At 52.8% G+C, this 14,715-nt stretch overlaps 1 protein-coding gene across 2 annotated transcripts in view; it reads left to right on the forward strand.

Moving 5' to 3' along the window:
- The window catches only part of NOL10 (nucleolar protein 10), a 79,600-nt gene extending 66,869 nt beyond the window's left edge, over nt 1-12,731 (forward strand). The window contains exons 20-21 of one of the 2 annotated variants that reach the window (XM_037528529.2): nt 6,265-6,367; nt 9,707-12,731. In XM_037528529.2, coding sequence (XP_037384426.1) covers nt 6,265-6,367; nt 9,707-9,826 — 223 coding nt within the window. In that variant the 3' untranslated portion in view covers nt 9,827-12,731. Of the gene's footprint in view, nt 1-6,264; nt 6,368-7,563; nt 8,089-9,706 lie in introns of those variants that run through there. The other variant, XM_054701388.1, reaches the window with a different exon arrangement.
- The last annotated feature ends 1,984 nt before the right edge of the window (nt 12,732-14,715 follow it).

Consider the following 14,715-nt stretch of genomic DNA (forward strand, 5'->3'; position numbering starts at 1 on the left):
TATTGAAAAGGTCGCTTGGAAAATTTGCCAGGAGATTTAAGCCCTCTGCAGGAACAGTGAGAGAGCGGAAAAAACGGTCAGGCAGCTCCGGAAACTAGCCTTTCGGGACCTACTGGAAGAGAACTCACTCACCCCATAACTCCTTGACGGGAAAATCTGGGAGCAGTTGTTGGTAGTATAGCCATGGTAATAGGACGCCTTGACTGGGGGTGGGAGACAAGACCCATCTCCCTGCCTGTGGGTTACAGCCGGCCATTAGTGTAATGGACAAAGGGATAAACATTTAGTATTTAATGAAAATGACTAAGTTAGTGCCTTGCAACTAAACAGTTTTACTAAGTAAAACATCACTAAATTAAATACTCTTTTTGAAATGAACTATGTAAGTCATAATACTTACATAAACTTAAAAAGAAAAATCTTGTTGCTTAATGTACAAGCCCTTGGCATGAATAGCCTGCACTTGACTGGCATTTTGGCACAAGCAGCTTATTGAATTCTAGTCTTGACTGGATTGTTTTGGCAAATCCCAAACTTGCAATATCTCACATTATTTAATGAAGCATTGAACTATTATCCTTCAGAGATTCACTGAAGTGACTCCTTATGTTTACTCTGGGAGTTGCCACATGGCAGTCAGTAAAGCCCAGCATCGAGAGTGACTGTATTGTTCACATGTTCACTTGGATGTGCCCTGCTTTAAAGCTCTCCGGTAAAGGGAAAAGTGACTCATGAATCATCGCCCAGTTCTTGGGTGAGTTCTCTTGGCCTGGCACAGTGATGCGGTTTTCAATAGTCACGTCTGTCAGCGCCTATGTACATGCCTTGCATCTTTCTATTTGTAAGTTTGCCCACCCACTGCCAACCTCTCCACCCACCCACTTATTCACGAAACTTTCCTTGAGTGCTGAAAGCAGAGTGGGAAGGATGGCAGAGGCCCTGGTGCGCACGAAGGACACTTGGAGGCTGAGGGGAGTGGGAGCGGGAGCGTCGCTCTCTGGACGCCTCGGAAAGGAGCCAGAAGGCGAGGTGAGCCCCAGCCTGGGAGCCAGGGAAGGCTGTCAGCGAAGGGGAACATGATTAAATCTGTTCCAACGCCCACCCCAAGTAAGGTGAGGACCCTTCTAGTAAAAGCACGTGTGGGAAAAAACAAAAACATCTAGGCATAAAGTCTCTGTTTTCCAGAAATCTGTTAAAATGTCTCAGTTTTAGAGACAAAATGCAGAGAGAAACCGGACCCCTGAGATCAGCTAACAAGCTGTACCATGGTCTCCTGGAAGCAATGCGAGGCCGCACTGTGGGGTGGCGCGGCACAGCCAGCCTTAGAATCACATTATTCATTAGCCCGTCTAAGAAGAAGGAAACATAGGCCTGCACTACCACATTGTCTGGGTACTAATTTAATTTCAAAGGAGAAAGGAAGAGCCGGGGTGGTGTGGAAATGTCTGGCCGTGTTGCCACTGAGATTAAAAAAAAAAGGACAGGGTGCAGACAGGTGGAATGAAGCACCGGATGTGCCCGCACGGCCTGTGATTCGTGTTGGGTAGCGGAGGGAGGTGTCGGGGCGGAGACGCTGGCTTTGGAACTTCGAGCTGTTGAGCTGTAACTGAAGGAAGGAGGCTTAGTCTAAGTGTGTGAGGACTAAGAAGGGAGTCCTTGAATCAGCAAGTATTTTTCTTGTACCCCTCTTTAGACTGTGCAAAGTAAGGCATGTAATCGTAGGGCTGTCCCAGGTGCTCGGTAACAGGGCTCCGGTGGACAGTGAGTTACTAACCAGCTGTCAGAAAGCTAGGAGGAGAACTGGAAAGAGCAGGTGTGGCGAGAAGGGCCTGAACTGGGCGGGTCCAGGTGTCGCGTGGCAGAGGAGGCCGCTGGAGTGGTCTTTCCCAGACTGGTTTTTGGGCGCTTGGCCTGTCTGCTGTGATGGATCCAAGAGTGAGGAGACAAAAAAATACTGTGAGCATCAGTGCGGGTGATTCTTCCCGAAGTTTGGCGGTGAGGGAAATGAGTCAAAACCGGGAGCTTGATAGGAATGGTTTCCTAGGCGCGGGGGTGTGGCTGCTAGCCGGCAGGGGCAGAGGGGCAGCGAGGAAAGGCGAGAGTGAACTGGATGGGCAGCCGGATTTACTGGGGCATGAGCAGGAAATGGGGCAGAGACGGGTTGGTAAGGACATAGCTTCAGAAAGGGGGTGGGAGCATGATCAGGAACACTCAGGAAGAAGCCGGGGTGGCCATGCTTGCCGGCCTCAGCCGGAGGCGGGCACAGCAGCCTCTTCTGTTGTCTGGGGCTAAACACAGCCCTGCCAGACAGCTGACCTCAGGCGGCGGGCTGGAGTGACACATCCCCATAGCTGCGCCTCGTGCCTCTTCTTGAGTAATAAATTCTACCTGCTGGGTGGCCTTTCCATTCGGTTTGTGGACGTATTCTTTGAAGTGCCTATCTGTGGTAGGTCCTGGAAATTCAAAGATTTTTAGGTGTTTCCCGCCTTTGAACAACTCGTCGTCTTTACCTGGCGGTAGGAGCGCCTGCGAGCGGCTTGTCGCCTCTGCAGCTGTCGCCGCTTGCAAGACTCTGGCCAGCGAATGGCAGCGCGTTCTCCCCTCGAGACAGCGAGGGTGCGGCAGGGGCTGAGGAGCGCGGTCTTGTTCCAGTCTAAGCATTTTTCAGATCTGTTTTTGAGAGCAATTTTATTCCAAACTTTTACTTAAAAAAGATAATACTTTATTACTCAAGTAATACAAGCATGTTTCATTATATTAATAATTTAGAATAAAAGGTGAAAATGTCTCTTGCCCCACCTCCCCCCCCCACCCCCGGGTAGCTGCTGTGCACCGTTTTCCCGTATGTGTCCACACTCACGTGGGTGTAGTTGTAAGTCTTCTGTGATGTGAGGGCGTCCTCCAGCCATATTGCTGATTAACGTGCTTTTTTCATTCGATGTTAAGTTTTGAAATTTCTTCTTTGTGGGTACGAGTTGGTAAGGCCCACCCTGCGGCTGCGCACGTGTCACAGGACAGATGGGTTGGACTATGTCATGTCCCTAAGTTTACATGTTTGGATTATTTCTTGTCACCTTTCTCTCTTACCTTTTCTTCTTACCTTTTCCTGCCTTTTTCACATTTCTTGTCACCTTTCTCTCTTACCTTTTCTTCTTACCTTTTCCTGCCTTTTTCACAGCTACTAATATGTACACACGTGCCGGAATTTCTCTAGAATCTATCACCTAGTGGTGGAACTTGCTGGATCAAAGGGCTGGTGTGAGAGACGCAGCATGTTGCCCTCCAGAAGGCTCTGAGCTCTTGGCCTCCTCCCGGGCCTGCTTCCCCTGCTCGCACCCGTGCAGGGTAAAGGCCCTGCAGGTTTAGCTGAGCCCAGAGATGAGGTCCTCCACCTGTGGCGCGACCCAGGGCTTTGAGGCAGCATCGCATGGACATAGTTTCTGGTAGCCTTACCGGTACTTGTCGTTTATAAAGCCGTTCACTTAAAACAACGTATTTTAAAGTTTAAATACTTGAATTCGCTGCTGATGTGTGGATCCATTTCTCCTTTCTCTCTGTATTCCCTTGACATTGACTGGGGGGGGGGTAATTCCTTTATTTTTTGATTTTTTTTATTTTAATTAGAGTACATTTAACTCTTCTAAAGGCTGTCTTAGCATAAATGCCTTTTGTATATTGTATCCACCCCCAGCTCCCTCTCCACATACCATCTTCTCAGCAGTCTCCCCAAAAGGGAGGGTTGGTCAGCTGTTCCTTTTGTGACAATGAGATTTTTCACTAAAACTTTTAACTTTTAATTACAAAATACCCTGAAGCCCCAAAAACCTGAAGTCTAGTTGGGAAAGAAGCAGGACTGGGAGTCGGGGGTGCAGGCTGAGGTCCCTGCTGAGAACCCTGCAGTGCTGGGGCGGGGTCTGCCACTGTCCTCCTGTTGCAGCAGGCAATGTTCAGGTGCCTGTCTCCTTAAATCATCTCCCCGCCGCCACCCGGGGTAACAGGCTTTGGAGGTGCTGGTTCACAGCCACATTCCCTAAGCCGACTTTCAAAGGGGGGGAAGTGGAACTTGCTTTAATGTAGAAATCTCCACACTCAGTCCCTGTGTCTGATCTTCTGCCATGGCTCGTTCTAAAACTCAGCTTGTCTCTCCAAGTAGCCTAGACAGAACAAGTTTTTACAAGTGCACGTCGTGAGTACATTGAGCAAAAACCAGAATTTATATACCCTATCATGGAGGAAATAAGGTCATTCTTAAAAGAGTAGTAATTTCCCACAATTTGCTTGAGAAGGCTTTTTCTTCCTAAATGAGTGTCTTCTGTGTACCACCTTGTCTCAGTGGCTCCACGGTTATTCAGGAGTCCTGTTCGCTTGGAAAGCTCAGCGTTTATGGCTATGAAAGACAAGAACAGAAGTGAAATGAACAGGTTGGGGAATTTGCTTAGGCTGACAATGCCCGTGCGTGCTGGAGACCGTTCCCACTTCATTTCTGAATTCTGGTTAAAAGAAAAAAAGTTAAACTAAGTCTTAATTTCCTTCAGTTTATCATGTGCAAGCTTGTCCCTTAGAATACTTACTGGACACATTTCCTGAACAAAACTTTATAAATCAAGCAGGGTCTGACACATGCCTGGAAACCAGCACTTCTTAAATTGGAATCCTGGTCTTCTCCTGGAACCCTTATGTGGCCTGGGGCGAGCCATTTAACACCCTACCTCCCTTTTTGCCATCTATAAAGGATAAATACTTCTGTCTCAGGGATGTTGAAAGGATTAATTAGTTAGTCTGTAAAGAACTTTGAAGATGAAAAGTACTTTAAAAGTGCTTCTTAATAACATTATTGCTTAGAAAAGAGCACCACTTTTATGCTAACCACTTTATGTCTCAAATTATACACAGAAGGTGTGTTTAGTAAGTCACTAGTGGCCATAAACCAGAGGTGAATCTCTCCTGTGTGAACATCAAACATCAGCTTCAGAATTTCAAAGGAGCACCACTGTCTCATGGATCATTTAGGAGCTGGTTCTGCTCGGTAATTAGTTGTGAAGATCTTATTTCAGGAGAAAGCAGACCCCTGTACACAGTCCCACCCCCCCCTCCCCCCCCCCCCGCTTTCGTTAACCAGTTTTTTTAGAATTAAGTTTAAAAGAGCACAGTATTACTTTGTGAAAAGAGGGTTAAAAAAAGGAAGTGTGTTTATTTTGAAGAGGAAGCAGAATAGAAGAAAGAAGCATATTCTTTGTCTTTTCCTTCCTGTCCTTTTTGCTTCTACTTTCATCACAGGGATGCATGGATGTTGCTTCAGCCTTTTCTAGTTAAAACTTAAATTGAAAGTACATATTTTAGGCTTAATTCCATTTTTTTTCCCTCCAAACCAAATTCGCAAAAAGGGCCAGTGTTCAGATTTTATAATGCAACGCCACTGTGACAACATGCAGTGAAGCAGAGCGCGTCGGCACGGGATTCCAGCGTCGCGTCTCTGTTGGGAGGGGCGTGGGGGGTGTCCGTGATGAGGTGACACGGAATTGCAGGGCACAGCAGCCCACAGCCGGGACACAGCTGATACCAAGAGACCCTAGAAGGGCTTGGAAAATATGAACAAGAAATGAAATAAAATGTAAAGGGTGATTCAAGGAAGAAATAGAAAGGACGAACATGCCCGGAGAGGTAGCCGTGAGCGGGACTGAGCCAGAGACCCACAGGGAAATTGCTCGTTTTCTCTGATCAGCCGCGTTCATGTGTGCGGTCGTTCGCACTCGGGATGCGCCCTGTCTGGGAGCTGGTGGGAAGGGAGCACCTGCTCACTGGTGCTTCACCCTGCCCTGGGCGTGGCCCTGAGGGCTTCGTTATCTTGACTCCTCTGTTGAAGGTGAAGTTGCTGAGATGCTCGCTAACCCCCACCTAGCTGAAGTAGAAAATGCCTGATTTATTACATTTTTACTTCATAATATTTTAAGTTTCATTGTAATATAAAATGCTTTAGAGGCCTAGTGGCCAATGGCAATAATTTCTTCAGAAACAGGATTAAGTGGCAGCGTAGAAGTACTTGGCGCTGCCATTCAGAAGACTGAACTGCTTTTACTGCGCAGCCAGTGGGCCTGGGCGAGGGCACGCACCCAGATGCTGCCACGGACTGTGACGTGAATCATGTTCTGTCTTTATCACGAGTGGATTTTGTCTTCATGTGGCCAATCCTAATTAAAACTTGTCTTAAACGGTAAATCAAAATAGAAGATGAATGAATGTGTCATTCTCTTCACTTTCCTCTAGTAAAACCCTTGAGGATCGTTTGAAACTGGAAGCAAGGAGTGGCACATTGAGTGTATCAGACACCACCGTTGGCAGCAAACAGTTGACGTTCACGTTAAAGAGGGTGAGTTGTTTTTGTTATATTTTATTTCACAGAAGAATGGACTTCTAACAATGACCTCCAAACAACCTTCCCAAGCTTTCCCCTTGTTCTAGCACCTTCCCTGTAGCCCAGCCCAACCCCGGGTTGAGAGCACAGCGCCAGTCTTTGGTCGGGCCAGGCATGTTTCTGGGGTCCAGGAAGGCAGAGGCTGGGGGGCCGGAGAGTTGGCACTGCTGGTGCGGAACCAGCTGGTGGTTTCTGGTCCTGGGAGCCAGAGATGCAGCCTTGTGAAGGGAAAGCCTGGCCATCTGAGGCTATAAAAAATCCTTAAAGCTTCCATGAACTTGGAGGACCAAGCATTGGTGAGCTCTAAGACACGCGTGGCTGTCTCCAGGATGCCGTGGGTTCAGAAAGTGGGTCACTGTTCTGAGCTGATTGTAAGAGCCGTATCCTAACTGACTTTAATAACGCCTGGCATGCATTATGGGGGCATGAGCTGCTTTAATATTTCCTGTAACTCATGAGCAAAACTGCATGGTTTTATTTTTCAAAAAAACTTTTTCTCATTCACAGTCGGTTCCCCCAAAAACACCACCTCAGGATTTTTTTTTTTAATTGAGCTACAGTTCCTAAAATTGTACCCATGAAAATTCACCCTTTGAAAGTGTACAATTTAGGGCTGTTAGTATATTTGCTGAGTCATGTAACTGTCGCCACTAATTCCAGGGCCTTCTCATCCCCAAAAAGAAGCCCTGTTCTCTTTAGCAGCCACCCCACAAGCCCACCCCTACCGAACCCCGCTCTCCCCCCCACCTCCCACCCCCCACCACCCCTCCGCCCGGGCAACGCCTCAGCTGCTTTTTGTCTAGATTTGCCTGTTCTGGACGTTTGGTATCATAGGTGGGCCAGACGCTGTGTTCTCCCGTGTGTGGCTGGCTGCGTGCGCCTGGCGAGATTTCGAGGTGAACCCGTGGGCAGCCTTGCCAGGGCTGAATAGTATCTCCTCATGGGGATACGGCCACGCTTTGCTCCAGGGCTGCTGGCCTTTCTCTGGAGGGGCTGTTGTGAAACGCTGCTGTGTAGATCCCCTTTGAGTTCCCTGCAGTCCATGGGCACATGCCTCAGAGGGGAGTCAGCAGGTCACTTGGTGACTGCGCTCCCCGGGGGGGGGAGGGAAGGGGGGTGAGCCTCATGTCCTGCCTCCTCACCACCTCTAGTCGCTCTGGTGCTGCTGGCTCCGCTCCCTGGTGAGGATGCCCAGGTGCCGCTCCTGCCCTGCCTCTGCGTCCACGCTCCGCGTTGATTGAGTCAAGCAGAGGCTTTGAGGAAACAAAAGTCAGTGCTTGACTTATGCCTGTTTAATCATTTGATAATTTAGGTAATTGATGATTTATTAAATCTCAATTTTATTTAAGAATATCGAGGGATTTGTGTGGCTTTGGTAGAAATCTTTAAACTACACGTGTGATACATCCAGATAAACTCTTGAGTTTTCCTCCTGTTCTCTAAAATAGGGGGGGGGTCTGTGCTGTCAGCTTCCCCACGCACTGGGCTCTAGGAGAGGGGTCAGGGACAGAGCAAGGGGAGACTGGGAAGCAGCTCGGAGATGAGCTCCCGGCCGGCCCCTCCTTCAGAGCAAGTGTGTTCAGGCTGGCCGGCGCGGCCTCTGGAGGCCGAGTGTGGTCTCTAACTGGGGCAGGGCCTCAGCAGAGCGGCTCTGCCGCTCCCAGGCGCCTCTGCGGCTCCTGCCTTCGGGAAGGTATGGCAGAGCCCTGGGCGCGCCTGGGGACTGCTTTGTGGGGGGACACCAAAGCAAAGGTCCACAATGACGGACGCACCCTAGGAGTGTCTGTCTGCCCTGTTTACTATGGAAAACTAGTACCTCGTTTTCCAAAGTGACTTGGGTAAGAAACACTTTCTCTAGGGATGCTTTTCCACATGAAGAAACAAATTGCTGGATAGTCAGTGTGTGTTGACTTGGCCCGTCCCGGCAACACTCTGTTTGGCCTGCAGGGAGCGTGCAGTGTCCCTTGTGGTTTCTGGTTGCCCGCCTGTCAGTGTGGGGGATGTCTGCTCTATGCGTGCGCGGGCCAGGGTCAAACAGGGTGCTTCGGCCTTGGCCATGGCCTTGCCGCCAGCCCTCAGTCTGTGGTTAGATTATTCGAAGGGGGTGAGTGCTCCGGCAGCTGGCGGAGGCTGGCGAGTGGGGAGGGGAGGCACAGCCGGGGTGCTGCTGCCCCGTTCCCGCTGGGCCAGTGGCAGAGACGGAGCTGGGCCGGCGAGGAGACAGCACCTGGGTGCAGCGAGCTGGACGTGGTGCTGATGAGGAAAAAAATGATTCAGAATCACTTCGGGCTCCTGCTAGAATGGCAGAAACACATCTTCTTCCAGCCTTAGACATCAGCTCCTCTCTCCCTGTTCCCACCTCCCCGGTCCTTTAACTTTGGAATATTGAGTAATCCCAGCAGGCAGTGATGGGCTTTTTCTTCAAGAGTAAAATGCTCCTGAAAGAGTATTTTTAGGAGCGTAGAAAAAGTAGAGGTGGCAGGCAGGCCTCCTGGGGGCCTGCAGCGCTGCTTGTCAGCTTTTAAAACGTATGCCCCGCAGCGCCTCCTCGTTTTACCTTCTTGTAGTTCCACCCACTACAGATTGTCCTGGAGCTTCACGTTCAAGCATGTGTATTGTTAAAAGTGTGTTTTTAAAACCCGCACCTCTTGCCTCCCCCCGGAGTCTGTGTGGATCCTCCTCTAACCCTGAGCCGCAGTCGGAAGCTTTGGGGCGGGAGGGGAGAACGGTCAGCTTCCGGCGCAGCAGGTGGCGCTGAGCCTGAGGGGCGCAGCCTGCCAGCAGCCCACATACCCCTCCAACCGCCCCTGCCCTTGTCTGCCCACCCCTCTCCGTGCGGAGGGGCCGCAGGTCATGGCTCTGAAGGGGAATTTGATTTTTTGGAAAAGTCCCCAAAGCCAGCCCTGGTGGGTGGGTTGACCGCGAGCGCGTCTGGTGTACTCACGGAACAGCAGCGCTTGCTCAGTGTGGCTGAGGCAAGGGGCAGAGAGACAGAGATGCGTGTGCAGGAGCTCGTGCACCTGGGGGTGCCCACACCTCCGGGGGAGAGGGGCGCGTGTCCTTGAAAAATATCTCTGGCGTCGTGCGTGCTAAGAAGCCAGTCTGTGCTTTGGGGTTCAGATGGGATGTCGGTGCTGCTCTCACCCTGGGTTAGATGCCCCAGGTGTGCAGTGGGGAAGGCTTGGGCCCGCGGCCTGGGCGGTGTGGCCACCTCCTGCCCTCAGCATTCTGGTGGCCGCGAAAGGGCTGTGGGGCTCCCTGTCCCCTTACGCCTCACTCACGCTTCTCTTCTAGTCTGAGCAGCAGAAGAAGCAGCAAGAGGCTGAGAAGCTGCACCGGCAAGAGAGGAAACGCCTCCGACGCCCAGCCGGGCACCTCAAGTCCAGACCCAGGCAAGGGCGGCCCTTCCACTGAGGTGCCACCGTGCTGGCCGCCCCTCAGGCACATGACACCGTCAGCACACACATCTGTGAAGTTCCAGATGATTCCTGATTCATCTCCAGAGGCAGCGATGTGGGGGTTTGTCCTGTGCCTCATGGGTCAGACTTTGAAACTTGTCCGTCCACCCCAAACTAGCCGCTGTGTCCCCCACCCCGCCCCCAGAGTGCTCTGTCACCTCTCCCTCTAAGCGTTGTCCTTTTGCCCTGGTTGAAATCAAGTAAACCAGGTGGTTGTTCCTGACATTGGGAAACGCCTGCCGGGAAGGGGAAGGTCGTCCTGCGCGAAGCGTGAGGGCTGGTCCTGCAGCGCCTGTCGCCGGCTGGGCCAGGCCGCCGGGAGCCCCTCCCGTCTGCGGCGCGGCGCGGCGCGGCCGTGCTGGCGTGTTGTGTGCGTTGCTTATTTATGTGTGTTTGGGGTTTTTAAAACCTACTTTTATACTAAGAGAATATAATTTAAAACAAGAAATAGAAGCCACTGATTTACCTTTTAGCTTGGAACAAGATTAAATACACCTCTTTTTGTTTAAGTGCCAGTAGAGACAAGCGGGCCTGGGAACATTTATAAATAAACACTGTCATTTGAACATCTTTTTTAAGAAAGACCGTTCCTTGAGTGAATTTGAAAGGTTACGTTGGTGTGTCCTTCACTTTCAGATATTGTGATGTTGGAGGGGCCTTTACAGTTGCTTAGTGCACAGCGGGAGCGGTGGCGCTTTGGACAATAAATTACAGACTTCAGCTTCTTGCTGACTGGCTGTCAGGGAAGAGGCGGCGAACAGGGATGGGCCACAGAAGCACCTGGGTCCATGGCCCCAGGTTGTCAGGCCTCACTCCCCTTTCTTTTCAGGCTCTGGTTCCAGCGTGTCCCTTTCTCCTCAGCTTCCCCTTCACTCTCCCCTTGGCACCCACACCGCCGTTTCTCTGTGCAGGCCGACCTGCTGCAGCCGGCAGGGGCCAGCATGGGCCCTGAGTCCACGTCTGTTGTCTGTAGGGGAATCTGCTTCCAGGAAAAACTCGTGGGGGTTGGGACACTGGGGTTGTGTAGTGGAGACAGGCAGTCACCAAAGAGAGACCTTCGTCCTCTGGGCGGCGCCCCCAGCCTGTGTCAGAGGACCCTCCACCTCTTTTGGTCCCGGTCCCAAGGGCTTTTCTGCTCCTGTGCCCTGACTCCGGTCCCCACGCCTCCTCCCAGGGGCTGCGGCCGTGCCTGGCTGGAGTCCTTCCCTGGAAGACAGCGCTTGGGACTGCCTCCTGAGAGCCCGCTCTTCCTCGCCCTTCCTTTGGGGGTACCTCCGTGTGGCAGGTGGGAGACAGTACATCACAATTAAATACCGAGCCCCTGCCACTGTGGTGGTGCACTGCTCTGAAATGCCAGGCTTCCGAGACTGGCAGCAGCATCTCCATGTCGACAAGGACGCTGGGCCCATCTGGACGCTGGCTGCTGGCTGCGGAGCCAGGCTGCTCGCTTTCAGCTCTGTCTGTGGGCTGTTTATTGAACCGCTTCGAGTCTCGTTTTCTCCTATAAAAGCCTCCTCTGTGGTTTCTGTGAGGAGGCGCTAACCTTGAGCCAGGCCATGAGCCTCCTGGTGCTGGGCGGGCTGCTCTCGCCGGCTCCCCTCGGCCATGCAGGCGCCTCTGACCATGCCCGTCTCCAACACCGAGGGTTCCGAGAGCAGGGGCCGCCCCTCCGCTTTTGTGTTGGGGTTTGGAGGGTAAATGAAGTGATCGGGCTTTTTTGCGCCCTCGCACGCTAGCCCCTGTGAGGGACACCTGCGGTCTTGCACGCCTTCCACGGTGACAGGCGCCAGGGCCCAGAGCACGGTGCGGCGTGTGTGGATGCTGCTCTTGCAGGACGGAGGTGGCGGGGCACAGCGAGGAGGACACTGAGGCAGGAGGGCTACAAGATAGAACGCCTGCGCGAGGCAAGCGAGCAAGGGGTGCAAAGACCTGTGGGTGGCTGGGGGTTGTTGCCTGCCCCCCTGCCCGGCCCGGCCCTGCTTCCCTTTGTGCCTGGTTGCCTGGATTCATCATTACAGCTCTGAAAATGCAGTGAGGGCTCCGGGCTCTCCGTCTGCCCGAGTCCGCCTCCAACCTGGCCCATGCGTGCTGGCGCAACAGGCTTCCTGGAAGGGCAGCTGGGGAGGCCTGGGGTGACTCTGGGGCAGACATTAGAGAGAAACTTGCTGACCATGTAGGTGCCTGGTCCTTTCTCGGGGCTTCTCCCTCCGCTCAGCCCATACCAGCCCTGCCACTGTGGGAACAGCTTCCTGAGCACCGGCAGGTGCTGGGCGAGAAGGCAGAGCGCAGGCGTGTGAGGGTGGGCGGCGAGGGTGGTCGCCCGCTGCGGAGGTGGCAGCGCGCTCCGCTGATTGCTTCTGCTTTCTCCCTGGAGTCGGAGCAAGGTCATGGCCCAAGGTGAGTCTCCTTCCCGGCCTCTCCTTGTCCCACTTCCCCAGTTGCTCAGCGAGCTCCCCTGAAATCAGAGCCTTTGTTCTGGCTGACCCTCAGCGCAGCAGCTGCCCTTCCGGTCCCCTCGTCTGCGTCCTGCTCCCGCGGCTGGCTTCGGAGAACACCAAGTGCTTCCTTCGAGAATAAAGTTGAGCCTGGGCTCTGCTTTTTCTTCACCTTCGTCCCATTGCCTCGCTGGGTTTCCAAAACCCTCTCCCCCGCGTGCTCTTCATACTCTGTCTTCATGCTCTGTCCCACAGTGAGAAACTCACCGGCGTCGTGACAGCAGACACGGCGCCCAGAGTGCCACAGACCGCCTCGCAGCCACAAGGCTTGCTGTGTTTTCTATCCCATCCTGAGTCCTGGTCCTTTGCCCCTTCTGCCTCCCCCCGGTGACACCCATTGGATTGATTCCAGGACCCACTGATGGATCGGCTGTCTGCCCCCCCCCCCCCCCCCCGCCAGGGTGCCTGTGTGCTGCGGGGGGCAGGGGGGGGGGCTGCAGAGCCTCCAAACTCTGTCCCTCGGGCCTGTGATTGTTGCTTTTTTGACCTGTAGTATGTTGAGTAGCCCCCACCCGCCGGCCTTGTCCTGATTCCCGAGTGAGTGGGGCCTGAAACATCTTGCTGGAGCCTCTGTGAGTTTAACTGAAGCCACAAGGTGAATGTTTTACTGGTGTGTTGAATAACTATCCTCAGCATAAATTAAATGCAAGTGGATGTTACAGCAAAACAGCTGTAGGGGATTAATAACAGAAGGTTTTGTGGTTTCTAGGTAAACTTAATGTGTTAAATATCTGGGCTTTTATTTGACTGATTTGGTTTCGAAATGATTTGCAAACCTCATTTTACCTGTAGCCGGGAACTTGACCTGTAGCCTGAAGTTTACTCTACGTTGTTTTAAGCAAACATGGGTGTTGGCAGTTACCTGACCTGGTTTTACTTCAAAAACCCGTCTCCATGATCTCCTCATCAAGGGAGACTCCTCTCCGCATTTAAGAACCCTTAAAACACATACTTTGGTCCAGAAGAAGTCCACGGTGAGTGAGTATGTTGGTCAGCAGTGTATTAGGAGAAGTGATTTTTAAAGTGTACAATAAATGCTGTAAGTAGATATTTTATTTCTTCAACAGAACTAGAAGTGTTTGGCTTAAGTTTTATTTCCTCAGGAAAATTTGGACTTTCCTTCTCTTGGGAGGTTCCTTATATTTGGGCCTTTATGATAACGTCGTTTAAGACACTGCATGTCTCTCTTGCTGTGCTGCTGAAATCTTCAGTCCTGATGATGGTTTTTATTCTGGAAATCGGCTCTTACACATGTAGACACTTACCCAAGTGTTCACGCCGTCAAGAAGCCCAGCAGCTTCACGTTTGGCTCGTCATGAGCACAGCGGGGTGAGCCAAGGCTCCTGTCCTCGCCCAGAGGGCCCAGAACCAATTTCAGGAGGTCACAGCGCAGGCGTCTGTCTTGCTCGGCTCTCCCTGGCGGGGGGAGGGGCGGGGGGGTGGGTGGAGGCCACTTGGGCGCCCCGCCCTGTGCTCTTCAGTCTCAGGGCGCTGGCTCGTGACTCCTGGACTCTGAGGACTCAGGTTGCTCAGGTAGCTGAACCCCCTCTGCCGCAGGGTACCTTTCTTTAGCCTCCGTCCTGCCTGCCACACGCCCAACGGTCAAGAGCCCTTCCCTCCGGTTCCGCGCAGCACTTGAGTTAACACTGGAGCTGAGGCCGCTTGCTGTTCCCGCCCCCACCCTGGCTGCCACGCCAGGTTTCTCAGAAGCACCTGCCGGCCGGCTCCTTATGGGCTTCACTGCTTTTCCCTGGGGCCCTGTCAGCCTGCGGGGTCTCCTGCCGGCTCCTCACCCTCCCCACTGACAGAGGCTGGCATGCACCGGGCATCTCTGAACCTGACTTTCCTCCTCCTCCCTGATACACAGCCCCTGCCCGCCAGCTCTGCTCCGTCTGTGTGCCCCAAACAAAATTCACTGAGCCCTGCCACCCAGGCGCTGGGCCTGCTTGTGGCTGTCCAGTGACCTGAGGCGAAAACTGAGGTTCGTTCAACCAATATATATATGGCCTGCTCTGTGCAAGGGACACAGCAAAGGGCCCTGCTCGGGTCTTCCCTGAAGACCTTGGACCTTGGGAACCAGCGTGAGGGCTGAAGGGATGGCCCCGTGGATGGCCCAGCACTGCACAGCCAGGCTGCGCACCCAGAGGCCTGTGGGAATTTGAGAAAAGACGTGAGAAGGGGAGTTGGTCAGTCAGTCTGGGGGGACACTCCTCGGGAAGGCCCTGGAGGGCTGGGGAGTGTCTGAGCTGGTTTAACATCACAGCTGCCACCACTTTGACCCACTTTGAGAACCACTGAATGAGGCCCTCGTGGGGTTTGGTCTGGGTCTTGGAGGCAGACAGAGCCTTTG

The sequence above is a fragment of the Talpa occidentalis genome, unplaced genomic scaffold (genome assembly GCF_014898055.3).
Source record: "Talpa occidentalis isolate TD23 unplaced genomic scaffold, MPIMG_talOcc4v2.1 talOcc4.5, whole genome shotgun sequence".
In the NCBI taxonomy this organism is placed as follows: Eukaryota; Metazoa; Chordata; class Mammalia; order Eulipotyphla; family Talpidae; genus Talpa; species Talpa occidentalis.